Below are 14,081 nucleotides of genomic sequence, written 5' to 3'. Positions count from 1 at the left end.
ATCCTAGTGCTATCGTTAGTATACGCTTGCCTCACCTATGCTTATCTGCCTCATATATGTTTCGGAGTCCAGCGCAGCGCAGATACCAACCTATTATTCCCACATTACTAGATTGACATTATACGTACACTTCCTCCACAACTACATCCTCTTTGATTGGTACAAAGGTTGGCATCGCAAATTCCTCTTTGATACCTCTGTCTCTATATTGTTCTTCCTCTCAGCGACGGTTTTCATTTGCGCAATTCTTTCTTTCCTCCTATTCTCCATGCATAGACTATGCTTTCTTCAACTTTCACTGCAGCATATTGGTACGGTCCTCGTCTATTACTGTCTCTGACTCGGGTTGCTCTGTGTCATTTACTACCTATAAATATTCACGGTTTTACTCGTTTCTCTTCTCGCCGCCTTGGACTATGAGACTAAATACTGGCAGAGCAGTCGTTGTCACGTGATGACAAGGCATATATGACATCATTTTTGGCCTAGCCAGCCAGCCAAGGAGTATCAGCTGCTTTCAGCTGAGGCGCAGGAAGGTACTAAGTTGAATGGACAGAGACCGCATTGACTTTCCATGCCCTTTTAAGTTTTAGGCCCCCATACGCCAACTCTAGACCTTTGCGAGCGCGGAGCATGCGCGTCCATCCTCTCCCCGCTCGGCGTTAGCCCTCTCCAGGTGCTGTATCCTCAGCTCTCCCCTCCTCCACCAGTAGGGTATATACTTTTACCTCTCCCTTTCCCTCTCTTCCTCATACAAGGTTCCTATTTACCCAAGTCCTCAAGTTTGCTACCCTACATATTCACCAAAGACACAGCACAGGCCATCAAGATGGCATCAACAACCAAGAACCCGGACGAACTTCCCTCCGCAACCCTCCTCTCCAAGGTTGCTTCCTACCCCGTCCTCGACCGCGACGGCAAGGAGCACAGATTCCAGGATCTCTACGCAGGACCGGATACGACGGAGAGAACACTCATAGTCTTTGTACGGCATTTCTTCTGCGGGGTATGTTCCTCCCTTCTTTCGGGTTTTGGGTTTTCCCTTCCCGTATTCTGGGCGTATATATCTATACCAACACATAAGCCCTTGATAATCCCTTATACAATCCGAATAAGCGCTGACAAAGTCCCATATACAATTTACAGAGCTGCCAAGAATACATCACCCGCCTCAGCACCGCCCTCCCGCTAAACACACTCGCAGCCCTAACCCCGGCAACCTCGATAATAATCATCGGCTGCGGCTCCCCAGAGCTAATCCCCTACTATGCAACGCAGTCCTCGACCCCCTACACCATCTACGCCGATCCGACGCGGAAACTCTACGAGGAGCTTGGCATGATCACCTCGTGGAACGTCGGCGAGCAGCCGGGCTATATCTCGAAGAGTGTGGCGAGGTTGGCGGTCGAAGGGATATGGCAGGGATTGCGGCAGGTTTTTAGTGGGTTGGTGTTTAGTGCTGGGCCTGGCCAGCAGCAGGGGGGTGAGTTTTTGTTTGAGAAGAGTGGGGAGGTGAGGTGGTGTCATCGGATGCAGTCGTCTTGGGGGCATACGGAGATTGGAGATTTGGAGGGGATTCTTAGGGGGAAGCAGGTTGAAGGTGGGGAGGGACAGTAGGAGAACTGGCAGTTATCTGTAGGAATTGCTGTTGTAATTGGAATCAAATATGGACGAATATTCAATACTACTTGAGGCCCTGAGTGACTTTTGCTATCCTTTCTACGTGTAACAGATCATTTCGTGTTGGATAGATTTGTGAATAATAAGCCAATAATGATCGTGTTCAGGATAGGAGAATGATATTGAACAGGGCCAATCCCTGAACACAGAAATACATCCAACCCAAACACCGGATAAAATACAATAAACATGCATGGCCGTCCCACCTATAGTTATACTTCCAATCCACCCTCTGACTAAGCCAACACCAACCTCACCCTTGGCCACTGACCCTCAACATCAACATCAACATCGGCAATCTCCTGTGCAGTCGACACGGTCAGCTTGGTGAGACTTGGCTGATGATGTACGACCGCTCACCTGTAGAAGACTTCAAGCACTTCAGCACATCACAAACGTTGTGATCGGCGACGTTTCCCACCAACCAACTATGCAATCGTCAATATCTTCCAGGACTCAGCATAGACATTCGAGAAGATCAAACATACCCCCGTCGCCTTCCAGTCGATTCAATATAAAGTAATACCGGTCGTCGATGGTCGTGCGGCGGTGTCGGCGGGGTTACTAGCGCTTCGGCGACGGACTACGACTTAGATCATGCGTACGGGTGTGCGTTATTAGCCCTACAAAGGGAACCGTCTTCCGGACGTCCCCTGTCTCGCGGATATTAGCAGAAATTATAGCAAGTGACAAGGTAGACTTACCTTTTCGCGGTTGAGATTGAGCCGCCAATATCACAGCGGGATTGACGCTAGCCCGATCTATTTACCATTAGCAGCACCTGGATGGACTTTAACAGACGAGAGCCAGTCAGAGAAGGGGAAGAAGGGAAATGTTGTGCAATCTCAGGGAGGAATTAACGAAGGACATGAGATGACAGTACAACAAAATGACAGTGGGAAGACTATTTCCTTCTGCTCCAGGATTCTCTCTCGTTCACGACGCCACGCCTCAAAGACCGTTTTAGGACGCCATGTTGGGTGTCTAGCCTGGAACCAGGCCAACGCACTCCATGTGCATCCACAACGGTCTGGAGGCCCCTTAGTGTGGTTGGAGGTCATCATAAAAAAGGAGCCGGAGCCCCAGTATGTGACGTACTTTTCCTCCTCCCCATCTTCATCGGGCTCCAATAGAGATGTGACTGACCAGCCCTTTAGATGGCCCATGGCCACCGGGGGACCGTCAAACACATCGTCCTGCCGTTCGATCCAGCGGGTGACGGAGACCACAGAGGTCTTCCCAAGCGAACACACTTCTTCGCCGACTTGTCTTTGCTTGGGCCTTTGACAGAGATCGCGGGCTTACCGTGGACTTTGTCGACTCGTGCGGTCTTCTTTGTGTGTGTAGCGTGAATCTCTGGCTTGGAGGGCTTATCAGGGCTAGCTGAGGACAGGTTTGATCGGATTGTCAAAAGAGACTTGAGCTTGCCGACCCAAGGTCTAGATCGTGCCTGTCGAGGCGCCTTTCTCTCCTCAAGGAGGGACGTGAAACGAGACGAAGGACGAAGAGCTGGACGGGCGGGGACTGGGGGAGGGGAACGAACAGGAAGGCGAGAGCCCTTCTGGGACTCGGCAAGTGAGCGAACGCGGGCACGAGAGATCGAGGCAGGCATGAGCAGACGAGAAGGGCGAGGGATCAAACGAACAGGGAGGCGAGAACCCTTCTGGGATGCAGTAAAGGGGCGGACGTGGGCTCGAGGGATCAAAGCTGGCATGAGCAGATGAGAAGCGCGAGAGAGCGAACGAAGGGCAGCTTGGTTCTTGGGCCGGATGGCGTCGAAAAGAGGGCCCAGGGCACTTCCAAGAACGCAGAGACGAGCCATCTTGCAGAATGGTCAAGCGGTAAGGTGGAAGAGAGTGAAGAAGAAAGCCAAGCACCAGAGATGGAGAACGATCAAGCGCAACGTGAGTACACGAAACTAGCAATCGAAACAACCATGAGGTGTGAGGAGATAAGAGAAGAAGAGGCAGAGGAAGAGGAAAGTAAATATGGGAAGAAGAGTCTGCACTGTCAAGGCAACGGAGACATTGAGCGGAATATTTGGCAACCAAAATAGGCTCAAAATATGCTCAAACTGGAACAATCACACAGCTGCCCCGTCCGTGAATGTTTCACTCACAGCAGAATGAGCAGAGCCGCGGCCTAGGTGGCCACGACCCTCAGTGGTCTCGACTGACTATCAGAGAAGGTCAGCGGGCAGACCACCTGGAACTATTTAGAAGAGGATATTGGGAGACCAATGGCGCCGTATATTATCTAAATAGGGAGAAACGAATGACGCTGTGAGATAGCTTAATAGTGAGGGACCAATAAAGCCAGCAAACAAGGTTTCAATGGGCTGGCCTCTTGGAGACTATAGAAACGTTATGAGAGAGATTTGGATAGATCAACTCGGTTGGCCAGTCCCTCATATGAGGGGAGATACAATGACGGGTGGAGGATCAGAAGCAAAACGACTCATATATCCGACAACGCCCCGAATTATACTTGAGCCAAGGACGGTGCTCGCCTTGGGGCCTGATCACGATGATCCAGAGCCGCTGCTCGGGTTTCGACCTTCTGCGGCATAGGATACCTGTCTATACTTGTGAGATAACTTATGCATTACCAGCTCAACGTACCAAAAGACAGCAATCAATCGCACCAGCAGTACGCTCGTAAAACATGTATGCCATAAGATATATGCGCTCCTAGTTATCAGAAACAGAACAGAACCACGGGTTAACAACATTAGTTGGGGATGAATAACGTAATTGAATCAATCAGTGCAAGGACAAACTGCCCATGTCTTTCCAGTCGTCCACATAAGTCATGTTTCGAGTTCATGCCGCGTCAAGTCAAATCAGTCCCAACCTCAATACGCCTGATGTATCTGAGTGCAGTGTTTATTTCACCCAGCCTCGTACGCCACGTCAAAAGTTATATGCATAGATGTGAAGTGGTAAGTTATCACTCAATCCGCGGAGGGCTGTTCGATTTCTTGCCCGCCGGGCTTAAACTTGCCCTGAAAGGATGTGAGCAAAGAGAAAAGAACCAGGCTGAGAGCAACATACGATCTTCGCCTTTCACCTTCCTTTCGGAAGCCCTCGATCGTTTTGGCTATTTCTTTGCGCCCCGAGCGCGCGTCTACCTTCCACCCACCCAGGCTCATACTAATCTTCTCGGTCGAGTTGGCCTTGAGCAACCGTTTCAGCAGCAGGTGCCGCATACTCAGGCAAACGAACACGCCGCAATCACTGCCGTTCTCCTGTACGGGTGAGTCCTCAAGGTTGACGAACCGGATAGGACGGTTTAGAAGAGCTCCAAACTTCGCAGTGGCGGTCTTCGCCTCCCAGTAGTTGCCTGGCGGTAGGGAATCGTAGTGGAACGCTATTCCATCCACTATTGATATCAGTAGCAAAGACCAGTGTGTACCACCTTCGGCCTCTGTGACATTTCGGCAGTCGTTGATCGGAAGAAAGACGTGCGTGGTCCGGCTAAAGTCCGGCAGAGCATCGCGCAGCGAATGCGGGTTCGGCGTCTGTAGAATCATAAAGGACATGCTCGGTCGAAGAAGGACAATATTGGAGGTTTTGTACTGCACGAGGAACTCCCGTTCCAAGTACCTGGGGACGATCAGTTTTTCGTGACGCGCCATATAGCAACTTAGATACGACACTTACTCCTCCCAAAAGGATATAATCTAGGAGCAGCAAGTCAGCACCGGCATCAAGTGTACAGAGCCTTTGTATGTCACACGAACATTATCTGTAAGCCAGTCATCCTTGAGAGATTGCAGGTCGCCTCTTGTCACTAGAGCGCAAAACGGATTAGTGTGACCGTTGCTTCCCTGCCAGAGTGCTTTTGATTCCGCAACATACACCTGATGTCATGATCTGTGAACTCCGGCCCAGTCAGAACTCCTCAATCGCATAGAGAATCCGCAGAGGTCATGGTAAGTGCTCATCAAAACTTACAGCTAAGGTAAGCGTCGTCCGGATTCAACTAGACTTCCGATTAGACTTCAACCCAGAGTACGACCGGCAACTGGTCAAGAAGCATCCCGCCGCCTGGCAACGTACCGTATCTCCAAACCGCCGCATCCGCTTGTGAAGCTTTCCTAGTCCGCCGTCCCGCATGTTTATCGACGAACCGGAACGTCCTCCTCTAGACAACCGGAAAGGCCCAAACTTATATACGACGGCGAGATAAGGAATGTGAAAGACGTAGATTCCGGCGCTCCCTATAAGGATTTGGACGGCGTATATGTACGGCGGACTGGATCGAAAAATGATGACCTCGGCGTGGGTAAGCCCGCCCGAGCCTGTGGAGTTCCGCAAGAGGGTGTACAAGAGCACGGGGAGTAGCTCAACTAAGTGAGACGGCGCGAAAATGAGGCCGCACGAGGAAATTACGCTGGTAAGATGCAAGAGAACCGGAGATGAAGTCGATGCGACGAGCGATTGACCGAGCGTTGACCGGCGGCGACTTCAGCCCATGGAAAGAAAGACTTGAGTCTGCCTGTGACGCACTCTGACCGAATGGCGATCGGCTGCCTTTCTGGGGAAGGTTGTGGCGCATTGATCTCCACCTGTGGCGCAGGCCCTTTAAGGCTGACTACGAGTTTGTGCAACAGGCAACTATCTACAGAGCGACCATGATAAGTCAGAATGCTAATTGTTGTCAATGGGTATCTAGATGTACATTCCACGGCCATCCTTGCGGGTATGGAGTAATTTCTTCCCGTCAAACTGGCCGACAAGCAAAACACCGGCTCCCGCTGAACAAAAAATCATGACTCGCTTGCCAGATGTCTCAGGCAAAAGGATATAGAGTATAACCAGACATTCTGCCAGCAACTGGTCCAAGTCACTCCACAACATGACAAAGGAAAGTGGCAAGCCAGGGGACAACCTCTGTCCCATCGGGTCTGTCCCATAATAATAGATAAAACAACAAACAGGCTCATCAGACATCATAAGTAAGTCCGGTCTAGAGACTCGGGCAAAAGAGAATGGTTCCCACAGACTAGTGTTCCAATCCTCTAGAGAGGGGGCCACCCAAAGAATGTGGTTACTGATCATATCAGGAAGAAAGCTTCGCAAAGTGTTTGTTCCATATCCAGCCAACTTGGTGAGTCGCGTCGTCTTGATTCCGGGCTAACCAGAGTTCGCCCTTTTCAGCAATAACATCGAAAATCTCCCCAGCGACATATGTCAGGTAAGGATATCCAGCCTCGCGGCGGGCTCGATCTATATTGAATTCATAGATGCTTGCAGCAAGGAACAGGACTGCAGGCTCCTTGGTAGGGTTAGGTGCCTGACTAGCGTTCTCCTGAGGGCTGTCCGACATGGGCATTGCCGAAGAGAAGAATCCCGAATAGCGCCCAGCCGGAGAGGCGGGATAAGGTTCGTCACCCGTGGTATCAGTATTGGAGGGCGGGATAACGTCTGCCAAAAATGGAGAGTCGAGGCTCAATCTCGGAAGTCTGGGCAATGTTTCCGTGGGCATCTGCGGTGGAGGTACTGACACTGATGACGCGCTAGTGACCTGTTGCAGCGCTTGACTTCGAGGCAGCTCCGATGTTTCGGGAGCTGGCCGGCCAGAATAGGACGAGTCGGCGCGATGACGACCAAATGATACCTGCGACTGACCATCGACACTGGGAGATTGGAAAGAGTGATTGCTAGCGCTAAAGTCATGAGAGACTTTAGGAGACTCTTCCATGGCGCGAGTACTCGAACTATGCACCGTCGATGGTCGGCGCGGGGAGCTAACGCCGGGAGTACTGAAGTTGACAGAGCTGACCGTGTCCGCAAGTAAGGAACCATTGCATATCCCAAGCGAAAGAACCTGTGCCTCCGAGTAGCTGAACCGCGTAGTCCAATCATCAATGATCTTCTGGACGTTCTCAGGGAAGGAGTCGATCAAAGGCCCTATCTTCTTTTGCAAAAGGATATACCACGTGGTCTGGATTTGAACAAAGTTCTTTAGGCATGCCTCCATCAACTTGGCCGTTAGCGAATAGAGCTTGGGAAGTTCGTCCTTGAGGGTCTCGTTTAGGGCGACGAATTGGTCTGCTTGCTCGGCCGTCTTCTTGTCCGATTTGTCTCCTCGTGCTTTGATGCTTTTGAAGCGAGCATAGTCCATGAGACGTTTATCACGTTTCTTCATCACCCTCTGCGGACCATCGTGAAGCTTGAGCAATGTGACCATAGGATCGATCACACTCTTCCTGACAACATCGAGCTATGAGTAGAATTAGTAAGTGAGGTCCGTAAAGAGCCAGTAACCAAGAGACAAGACTTACATGCTCGGGTAAGGTCGCTGCCATGATATCTTGTACTGATATCTTGAAAACGCGCCACTTCCCCTCGAGCTCGGGATAACCGGTCTGGAATACATCGATGAATGCCTCAATTGCAGTGACGAATTCGAGGAAGCGATCCATAGAAGCTTGAGTTTCACGTGTATACATTTCAGCGTCGCGCATGACCACTTGTAGTTGGAAGAAATTGTCCCCAAACCGTTGGGATAGGGCGTCATAGTCCTTATCGGCGACCATGTCGGACAGGCCTACTTGCTGTCTCAACTTTTCGGTGCGACGGCCAAAGGCCTTTGACAGGCCCATCCTCACATCTGAGTCCTTCCTCTTGCGGCCAACAACCTGCCCAACCACATCTGCTCTTCTCTTCATCTCGTTGATACGGACAGATATGTTGGTGACTTCCTCCAAAGCCTTTGCGAGCGAAGCATGGTCTGGATGATCTGAGGTGGTAGAGTCAAGAAGCTCGGAAATTAGGAGCGGATATTTGAGGATGCGCTGAACCGGCTTCACCAGCAGGGAGTCCAAATCCCAAGCACTTGTGAGATCTGATGCCCACTCCCTGCATTCATTCAGCCAAATTGACACGTTTTGACTTCGTTGTAGTACTTGAAGCTTCTTGTTCGCAGCGTCGTGGTTTTTCAGGTACTCGGCATAGACCTTTTCCATATAGGAGATATGAGTGATGAATGCCCCGCCGATGGAGGTCAATCTGTCTTTTTCCAGTTCAGAAGGCCCCGTTCCCTCGGAAGATTCGGAATCGTGCTTGGGAGCATGCTGATTCCGCCCGTTGCGTTTGCTACTCCACCGTTGCGATTTTGGCATGACATATACGCTCTTGGCAGCTTCTTTTAATGCATCCTGGAAAGTCATTGAGAACTGCACAATTTGGTCCGAATTTGCAAAGAGTGTTTTGATATCTTCTGGAGAGAGGTCCAGGCAAGAACTTGAAGTTCCTTTATAGATATCATCGACGACCTTCATATCTCGCCCAAATGTGTACTCTGTATCGACAAGTTCCTTGATCACGTGGCGCCGTTTCTTCAGGCGCCGCTGATCTGGAGAAGGAGAGGAAGTATCCGTACGAGGCTGCTCCAAGCTTGAGGGCACAAGGGAGGTTGCAGATGAGCCCCGAGCCTGAGGAGACGGAGAAGGTCCAATGCGTCTGAGAGAATCTTCGCTGCTGCCAGTGCTGTGAACAGGCCCCAGGGGTGCGAAGGTAGCAGCTGCCGGGACGTTTGTGGGTTGGGGGATAGGCTGAACACTTGGTGGGCGATCAATTGACTCACGGATGATGCTGGTTTCCGTTTGCATTTCCACAGAAAGCGGAGGGCTTTCGCGGTGGGGCATCGCAGGAGGAACAGGCTCCTGGAGTCCGGACTGCTGAGGTGAGTGAATATTGATGGCCAAACCGAGCCCTGAATTGCGAGCTTCTGTGTACGAGGTTTGAGGATTAGAAGTCACCAGTCTTGGTGTTAGTATGGCGTCATCTTCAGGACTAGCATCAGTCGTCTGATCTTGCGGTGCAGCTGCATCGTCGGCTGCCACTTGCATCCAATCCATGATCGAAGGAGATGCATGTTCCCAGTCGTCTCGTAGTATCAAGCTAGCAGTATGGGAATGTCGACTAGACCCGGGAATGCCATCAAACCTAGAAACCAAGACTGGATCATCGGTGAGACTGTCCGTCCGCCCATCTGCCCTTAAATCGGCCTTGGAAAAGCGTGGTTCTGGAGAAGCACGAACGTTAAGGGGAAGATTGTGGTCTCTACCGCGTGCAAGCTCTTCGAGGTATAACTGGGTGATTTTTTTCGAATCCCAGCCACCAAGTTTCGCCAGACTGGGTGTTTTGGAATGCCCATGGGGTTTTCGGAGAGGCACATCCCCTTGTCTCGACTCACGTACTATATCAGCCGAAAGAATAGAGGCTTGCTTGTCACCATCTGAGGAAGCTGAGCATGACTGAGTTGCCAGTTCACTGTCTTCTATGGATTGTTGAGAAACATCTTCTATGGATTGTTCGTCCCCGTGTGTTTCACATTGGTCGTCGGTAGAATGACGGTTAGGTAAAGATGATGACCAAGAACTTATACTCCATCGATTCGACACGACTCCAGCGGCTGGTGCAGGTTGCGCATATCGATCCGGGTTTTCTTGCGGCTCGCTACCGTGGATCAGATCATCAAATCCTATTTTGTCGTTTAGTACGATCGGGATTGATTCTTTATCGTCGTTGTCGGAAAAGCCGTACTCCTCCTGCTCATCGCATGACGAGCTGCTGGGACTGGATTCACGAATGCGCATGATTTCACTCAATAAAGTCCTATGAGAAGTATGCACATCTTGCTGGGATATTTCGGCTTGCGGCTCTGGATCAAATGTCGTCACTGGCGACTCCTCGGAGCACGAAGTCGCAGATGAGGCTAGAGGCATGTCGGAAGGTTTAGAGTCAGGCTCTTTCTCTAGCACCACGATGGGGTGCCCTAAAGTCGGAGAATCCATGGTCATCGCGTGTGTGTCATTGGTTTGAACTTCCGTGTCGACATGGAGTCGCGGGATAGCTTGTGGATTGTCTTTCTCGGGTATTTCATCCTCGCAAGGTTCGAATGACTCTTCGATGACGGTTGCCGCATCGTCAGGTTGGGCAGAAGACTCTGGCTCCGCCGACTGTTCACGCGCTTCAGTCTCGAAAGGCCGGACGGACTCGAGTGATTGGTTGGCTTCGGGTTTCACAACGTTTTCCTGTGCGTGAGCCCGACGGCGAAGCTCGGCCGCCTCCTCTTCCCTTCTTTCGTTCTCCTTGACTGTACGGTTAAATGCCTGCTGGATCTTTTGGCGTCTGGTCGCGAAATCAACATTCCCCAGTTCCGGTAATCTTCGCTCGCGCGGCCTTGAGCTTCGTAACTCTCGCTCTCGGTTGATTTGTTTTTGGAGGTTTGACACTGTTTCTCCGACTCTCGATCGTGTCGCCGCCGAAGCAGTATGTGAGACGGGTTGGCGGGGTCGAGAACTGCGCAAAGGAGGCGATTTCTTTGGGGGCGGTGCAGCTATGTATGCCTCGAGGAGCGGACTCTTTTCGGGAATTTTGCCTCGGGCTCGACCATAGCCCATTTCTCGCCTTCCGCGAGGTATGGGCGTAGTGGTGGAAGTTGTTGTAAGCGTCGACTGGCCATGGGCCGCCAAGTCGCGTGGAGATCGGGGTGATGGTTTAGGAAGACGGCTGACTCCTTTTGGTGGTAGGGGCGTTTGCGTATCAAAGCGGCTATTCACTGGTGATTGGGCTTTTGGGGAGGATGGAGAGTCGTCTGAAGCGGAGGGTGAAGCTATGCGGCGGGAGGAGATAGGAATGCGCGACTTGGAATGCGAGTTGTCCAGGTACGTTCGCGAGCCTAGCTGCAAGGGGGCGGAGACCGCCATGTCAGAATCGGGCGGGTGCGAATTCGCACCCTCTGGTAAATTCCCTGGAATATCACTCCTTGTCCGGCGATGGCGATTCGAGCCTTCGCCCGTGCTCACAGCTTCCAAAAATGGTGTCCGTCCTAGATACCAAGCCGTAGGGGTCAATGGGGTCCCCGGCTCAAAATGATCTCGAAGTGCAGGATTCGGGCTAGGGATGCTTCCTTCAGAACCTCGACGTCGCAAATGTGACGGTATCCCATATCCCTGAAACCCTGTATCGACCGTGAGTAACTCGCCAAACAAGCGACGGCGCGGATGCAAGTTCAAAGGGCGAAATGAGCCGTCGTCGTGGCTTATCGGATTCGAGAAGGGTGGAACGATTTGTGATAAGGGATCTTGGGTGGGGTATGACGTTGATCCGTCGGTATCTCGCCTGCGAGACGCCGCTCTGGTTCGTATACTATGATCGACAGGACTCGATGCCCTGGACTGCTCCCGAGAGACGGAGTTGGAGGTGGAAGGGAGTGGGAGCGGGAGGACTTGATCGGGGTTGTTGTTGAACTTGCTGACAAGATCTTTGAAAGAGGTTTGTCTCGGGCGCGTTGCAGCCGGCCGTACGAAGGAAGGACCGGTTGGATACCCAGACCGGCCCCGTCTAGAGGTGTTGGCCGTGGCACGGTATTGTCCTGGCACTGGTTGCGACGTAGATACCGAGCTCGCCTCCGGGGTTGTAGTTGTGAATCCAGACAAGGAACCGCTTCCTTCTCGAATCCCAGTGTCTTCCTCCGCAAGCAAGGTCGATGGATGTGGCCGGTAATACTCGTCAGGGTCGGGAGAGGATCGGTGGTGACGGTTGGGATAGCCGTTCGGAGCACTGGCCGCGGATGAAGCGAAGGATTGTGGGCCTGAGACACCTAGGTGTGTGGTATATGTGGTACCTGACCGGGAGGAAATCGGTGGAGAGGACGGTAGAGTTAGCGGGGTGTCGTGGGAGCCATTGGGAAGGGCGTCGTAGAAGCAGTCGGAGGAGGAGGATAGGCGCCGAGATTGGGGAGAGTCGCCGTCAACAAGGCCCGAAACGTGTTCGACATCGCTGCCGGACATTTTTCATACATAAGAGATGGCGCCCTTTTTTTTGCGTTTTAAATTTTGCTGGTATTTTTAAGTATTCTGACTGTGGGCGATCCTTCAAACAGATGGTTGGCGGAGATCGTTTCTGTCCAAGGATGCTAGTCTTGCGATGCGTTGTTCACGGCTGGCGGCCACAGACAGTGTTGCAGATGGGCCAGCCAGAACTACAAGGCAATCGTCACCGGGTAGTACTACCCAAATACGGCGTCATATTTGAAATGAAGGTCAAGATCACCAAGCTTCAGCGGGTGATCCGAGGTCTGGATCCGGGAAGGACGCAGGAAGCGATTGACGTGCAGCAGTTCTAAACAGAGCGGAGGGCGAAAGTAACGATCGGGCGGTGGTGGTAAGGGGCGTGGGATGAGGGAGACAGCGAGGTGACGAGAGGACAATTGGGCAGTGAGCAGTGAGCAGCAGCAGTAGTGAGCAGGGGGTGGAGGTGCAAAGTGTCGCTGAGGGGAAGTCCCAGTCACGACCTTGAAGCGGGCCGAGAGGGGTTGGATCGGAAGCAAGAACAATAATAATAGCAACAATAGTCGTAATAATAGTCGGGACTAGGATCAAGAAGGGGATTCAAATGGAGGAATAAGGGAAAAGCAGAGGAGGAAAGCGAACGAGCAGAATCATGGGCAGTCAAAATGGCAATTAGGTACGTCCTTTGGCGTCACAGTCACTGGAGCCCAGAATCGCCTTGTCCAAGTAGTAAACCTACTCCGTACAAACTCCAGTCGCCAGTGGGCCGGCCACTCACTCGATTAGCCCTGCCCAGTCTTTCGTTGCGCCTCTCCTTTGCCGTATTATTTTCAAGGCTGTTCGAGCACGTCCATTGTTGGCTGCAGTGGTTTCAGAGTCAAACCACCATCGCCTTGAAAGGTGAGACCTCCTTCCCTTACTGATAACTAGCTATCACGACTACTGGTTGATAAGTTGATTAAGTCGCAGGCGTCGAGTTGTCCAACTCTCGAGCCGAAACAAAGAAGACCCGAGAACTTGAACCTGATCGGTACAGTATTTCTTTGTCTCTCCATCGAGTCTAGCCCCAAGAATAAAGAGTCTGCCGACTCGTGTGGTGTGTCTGACTGTGACGTTCTGGAAGTTAGAATGATTGGCCTGGATCCAAAGAACCTGGTCCACTTTCTTCGAGAAATGCGATCCATCCATTATGATGCTAGATCTGAGCCTTTTTTTTTATCTGAATACAAAGGCCAAGCAGGCCAGAGATTGACCGATTGATACCGGAATGATACCAATCGTCGCTCAAACTGACTTTGGTTCGAAGCTGAAGCTCTACTTATGATCGATAACATGACGAAGCGATCCGTCCAAATCCTCTGGTGAAATATGTGACGTTGTGACCCATACTTTAAGCAAGCAAGCGATATTTTATTCCTGCCCTTCTGGTTGATGACCGAGAGGTCACCCAATCCCAATCTTTGGGTCAGTCCAGGAACAGTCGTCTCGGACGCAGTTCATCGCCGGCCTGGACCAGCCCACATTGTTCTCGCTGCAAGTGTTGTGGTGGGGGCATTTCCTGGCCGCCGTTGTTCCATGGATCTGGGTTCCTCTC

General features: G+C 51.7%; 2 protein-coding genes across 2 annotated transcripts; one reads left to right on the top strand and one right to left on the bottom strand.

Moving 5' to 3' along the window:
* Positions 1–547: 547 nt before the first annotated feature.
* BJX68DRAFT_141412 (peroxiredoxin-like family protein) lies at positions 548–1,695 on the top strand. Its single transcript, XM_071036481.1, has 2 exons — positions 548–1,006; positions 1,147–1,695. Exons 1-2 carry the CDS (start codon positions 830–832, stop codon positions 1,615–1,617), a joined length of 648 nt encoding a protein of 215 aa, XP_070903716.1. The 5' UTR covers positions 548–829; the 3' UTR covers positions 1,618–1,695.
* Positions 1,696–4,629: 2,934 nt separating this feature from the next.
* On the bottom strand, positions 4,630–12,487 carry BJX68DRAFT_252627 (uncharacterized protein; the record flags this gene model as incomplete). The annotated part of the gene is made up of 11 exons (XM_071042593.1): positions 4,630–4,684; positions 4,734–5,285; positions 5,343–5,362; positions 5,423–5,509; positions 5,742–5,824; positions 6,075–6,219; positions 6,790–7,908; positions 7,970–10,764; positions 10,795–10,807; positions 10,841–10,894; positions 10,928–12,487. 11 exons carry the CDS (start codon positions 12,485–12,487, stop codon positions 4,630–4,632), a joined length of 6,483 nt encoding a protein of 2,160 aa, XP_070903715.1.
* Between the last annotated feature and the right edge of the window lie 1,594 nt (positions 12,488–14,081).

The sequence above is a fragment of the Aspergillus pseudodeflectus genome (assembly GCF_044049435.1).
Source record: "Aspergillus pseudodeflectus strain CBS 756.74 chromosome Unknown BJX68scaffold_4, whole genome shotgun sequence".
NCBI lineage: Eukaryota > Fungi > Ascomycota > Eurotiomycetes > Eurotiales > Aspergillaceae > Aspergillus > Aspergillus pseudodeflectus.
This window is presented reverse-complemented; position numbering and strand designations above follow the sequence as displayed.

Bases quoted from the DNA above. Each gene is read 5' to 3' on its own strand.
- BJX68DRAFT_141412 (XM_071036481.1), top strand. From the start codon at position 830: ATGGCATCAACAACCAAGAACCCGGACGAACTTCCCTCCGCAACCCTC. The intron at 1,007-1,146 runs GTATGTTCCTCC...TACAATTTACAG, and splicing joins TACGGCATTTCTTCTGCGGG to AGCTGCCAAGAATACATCAC.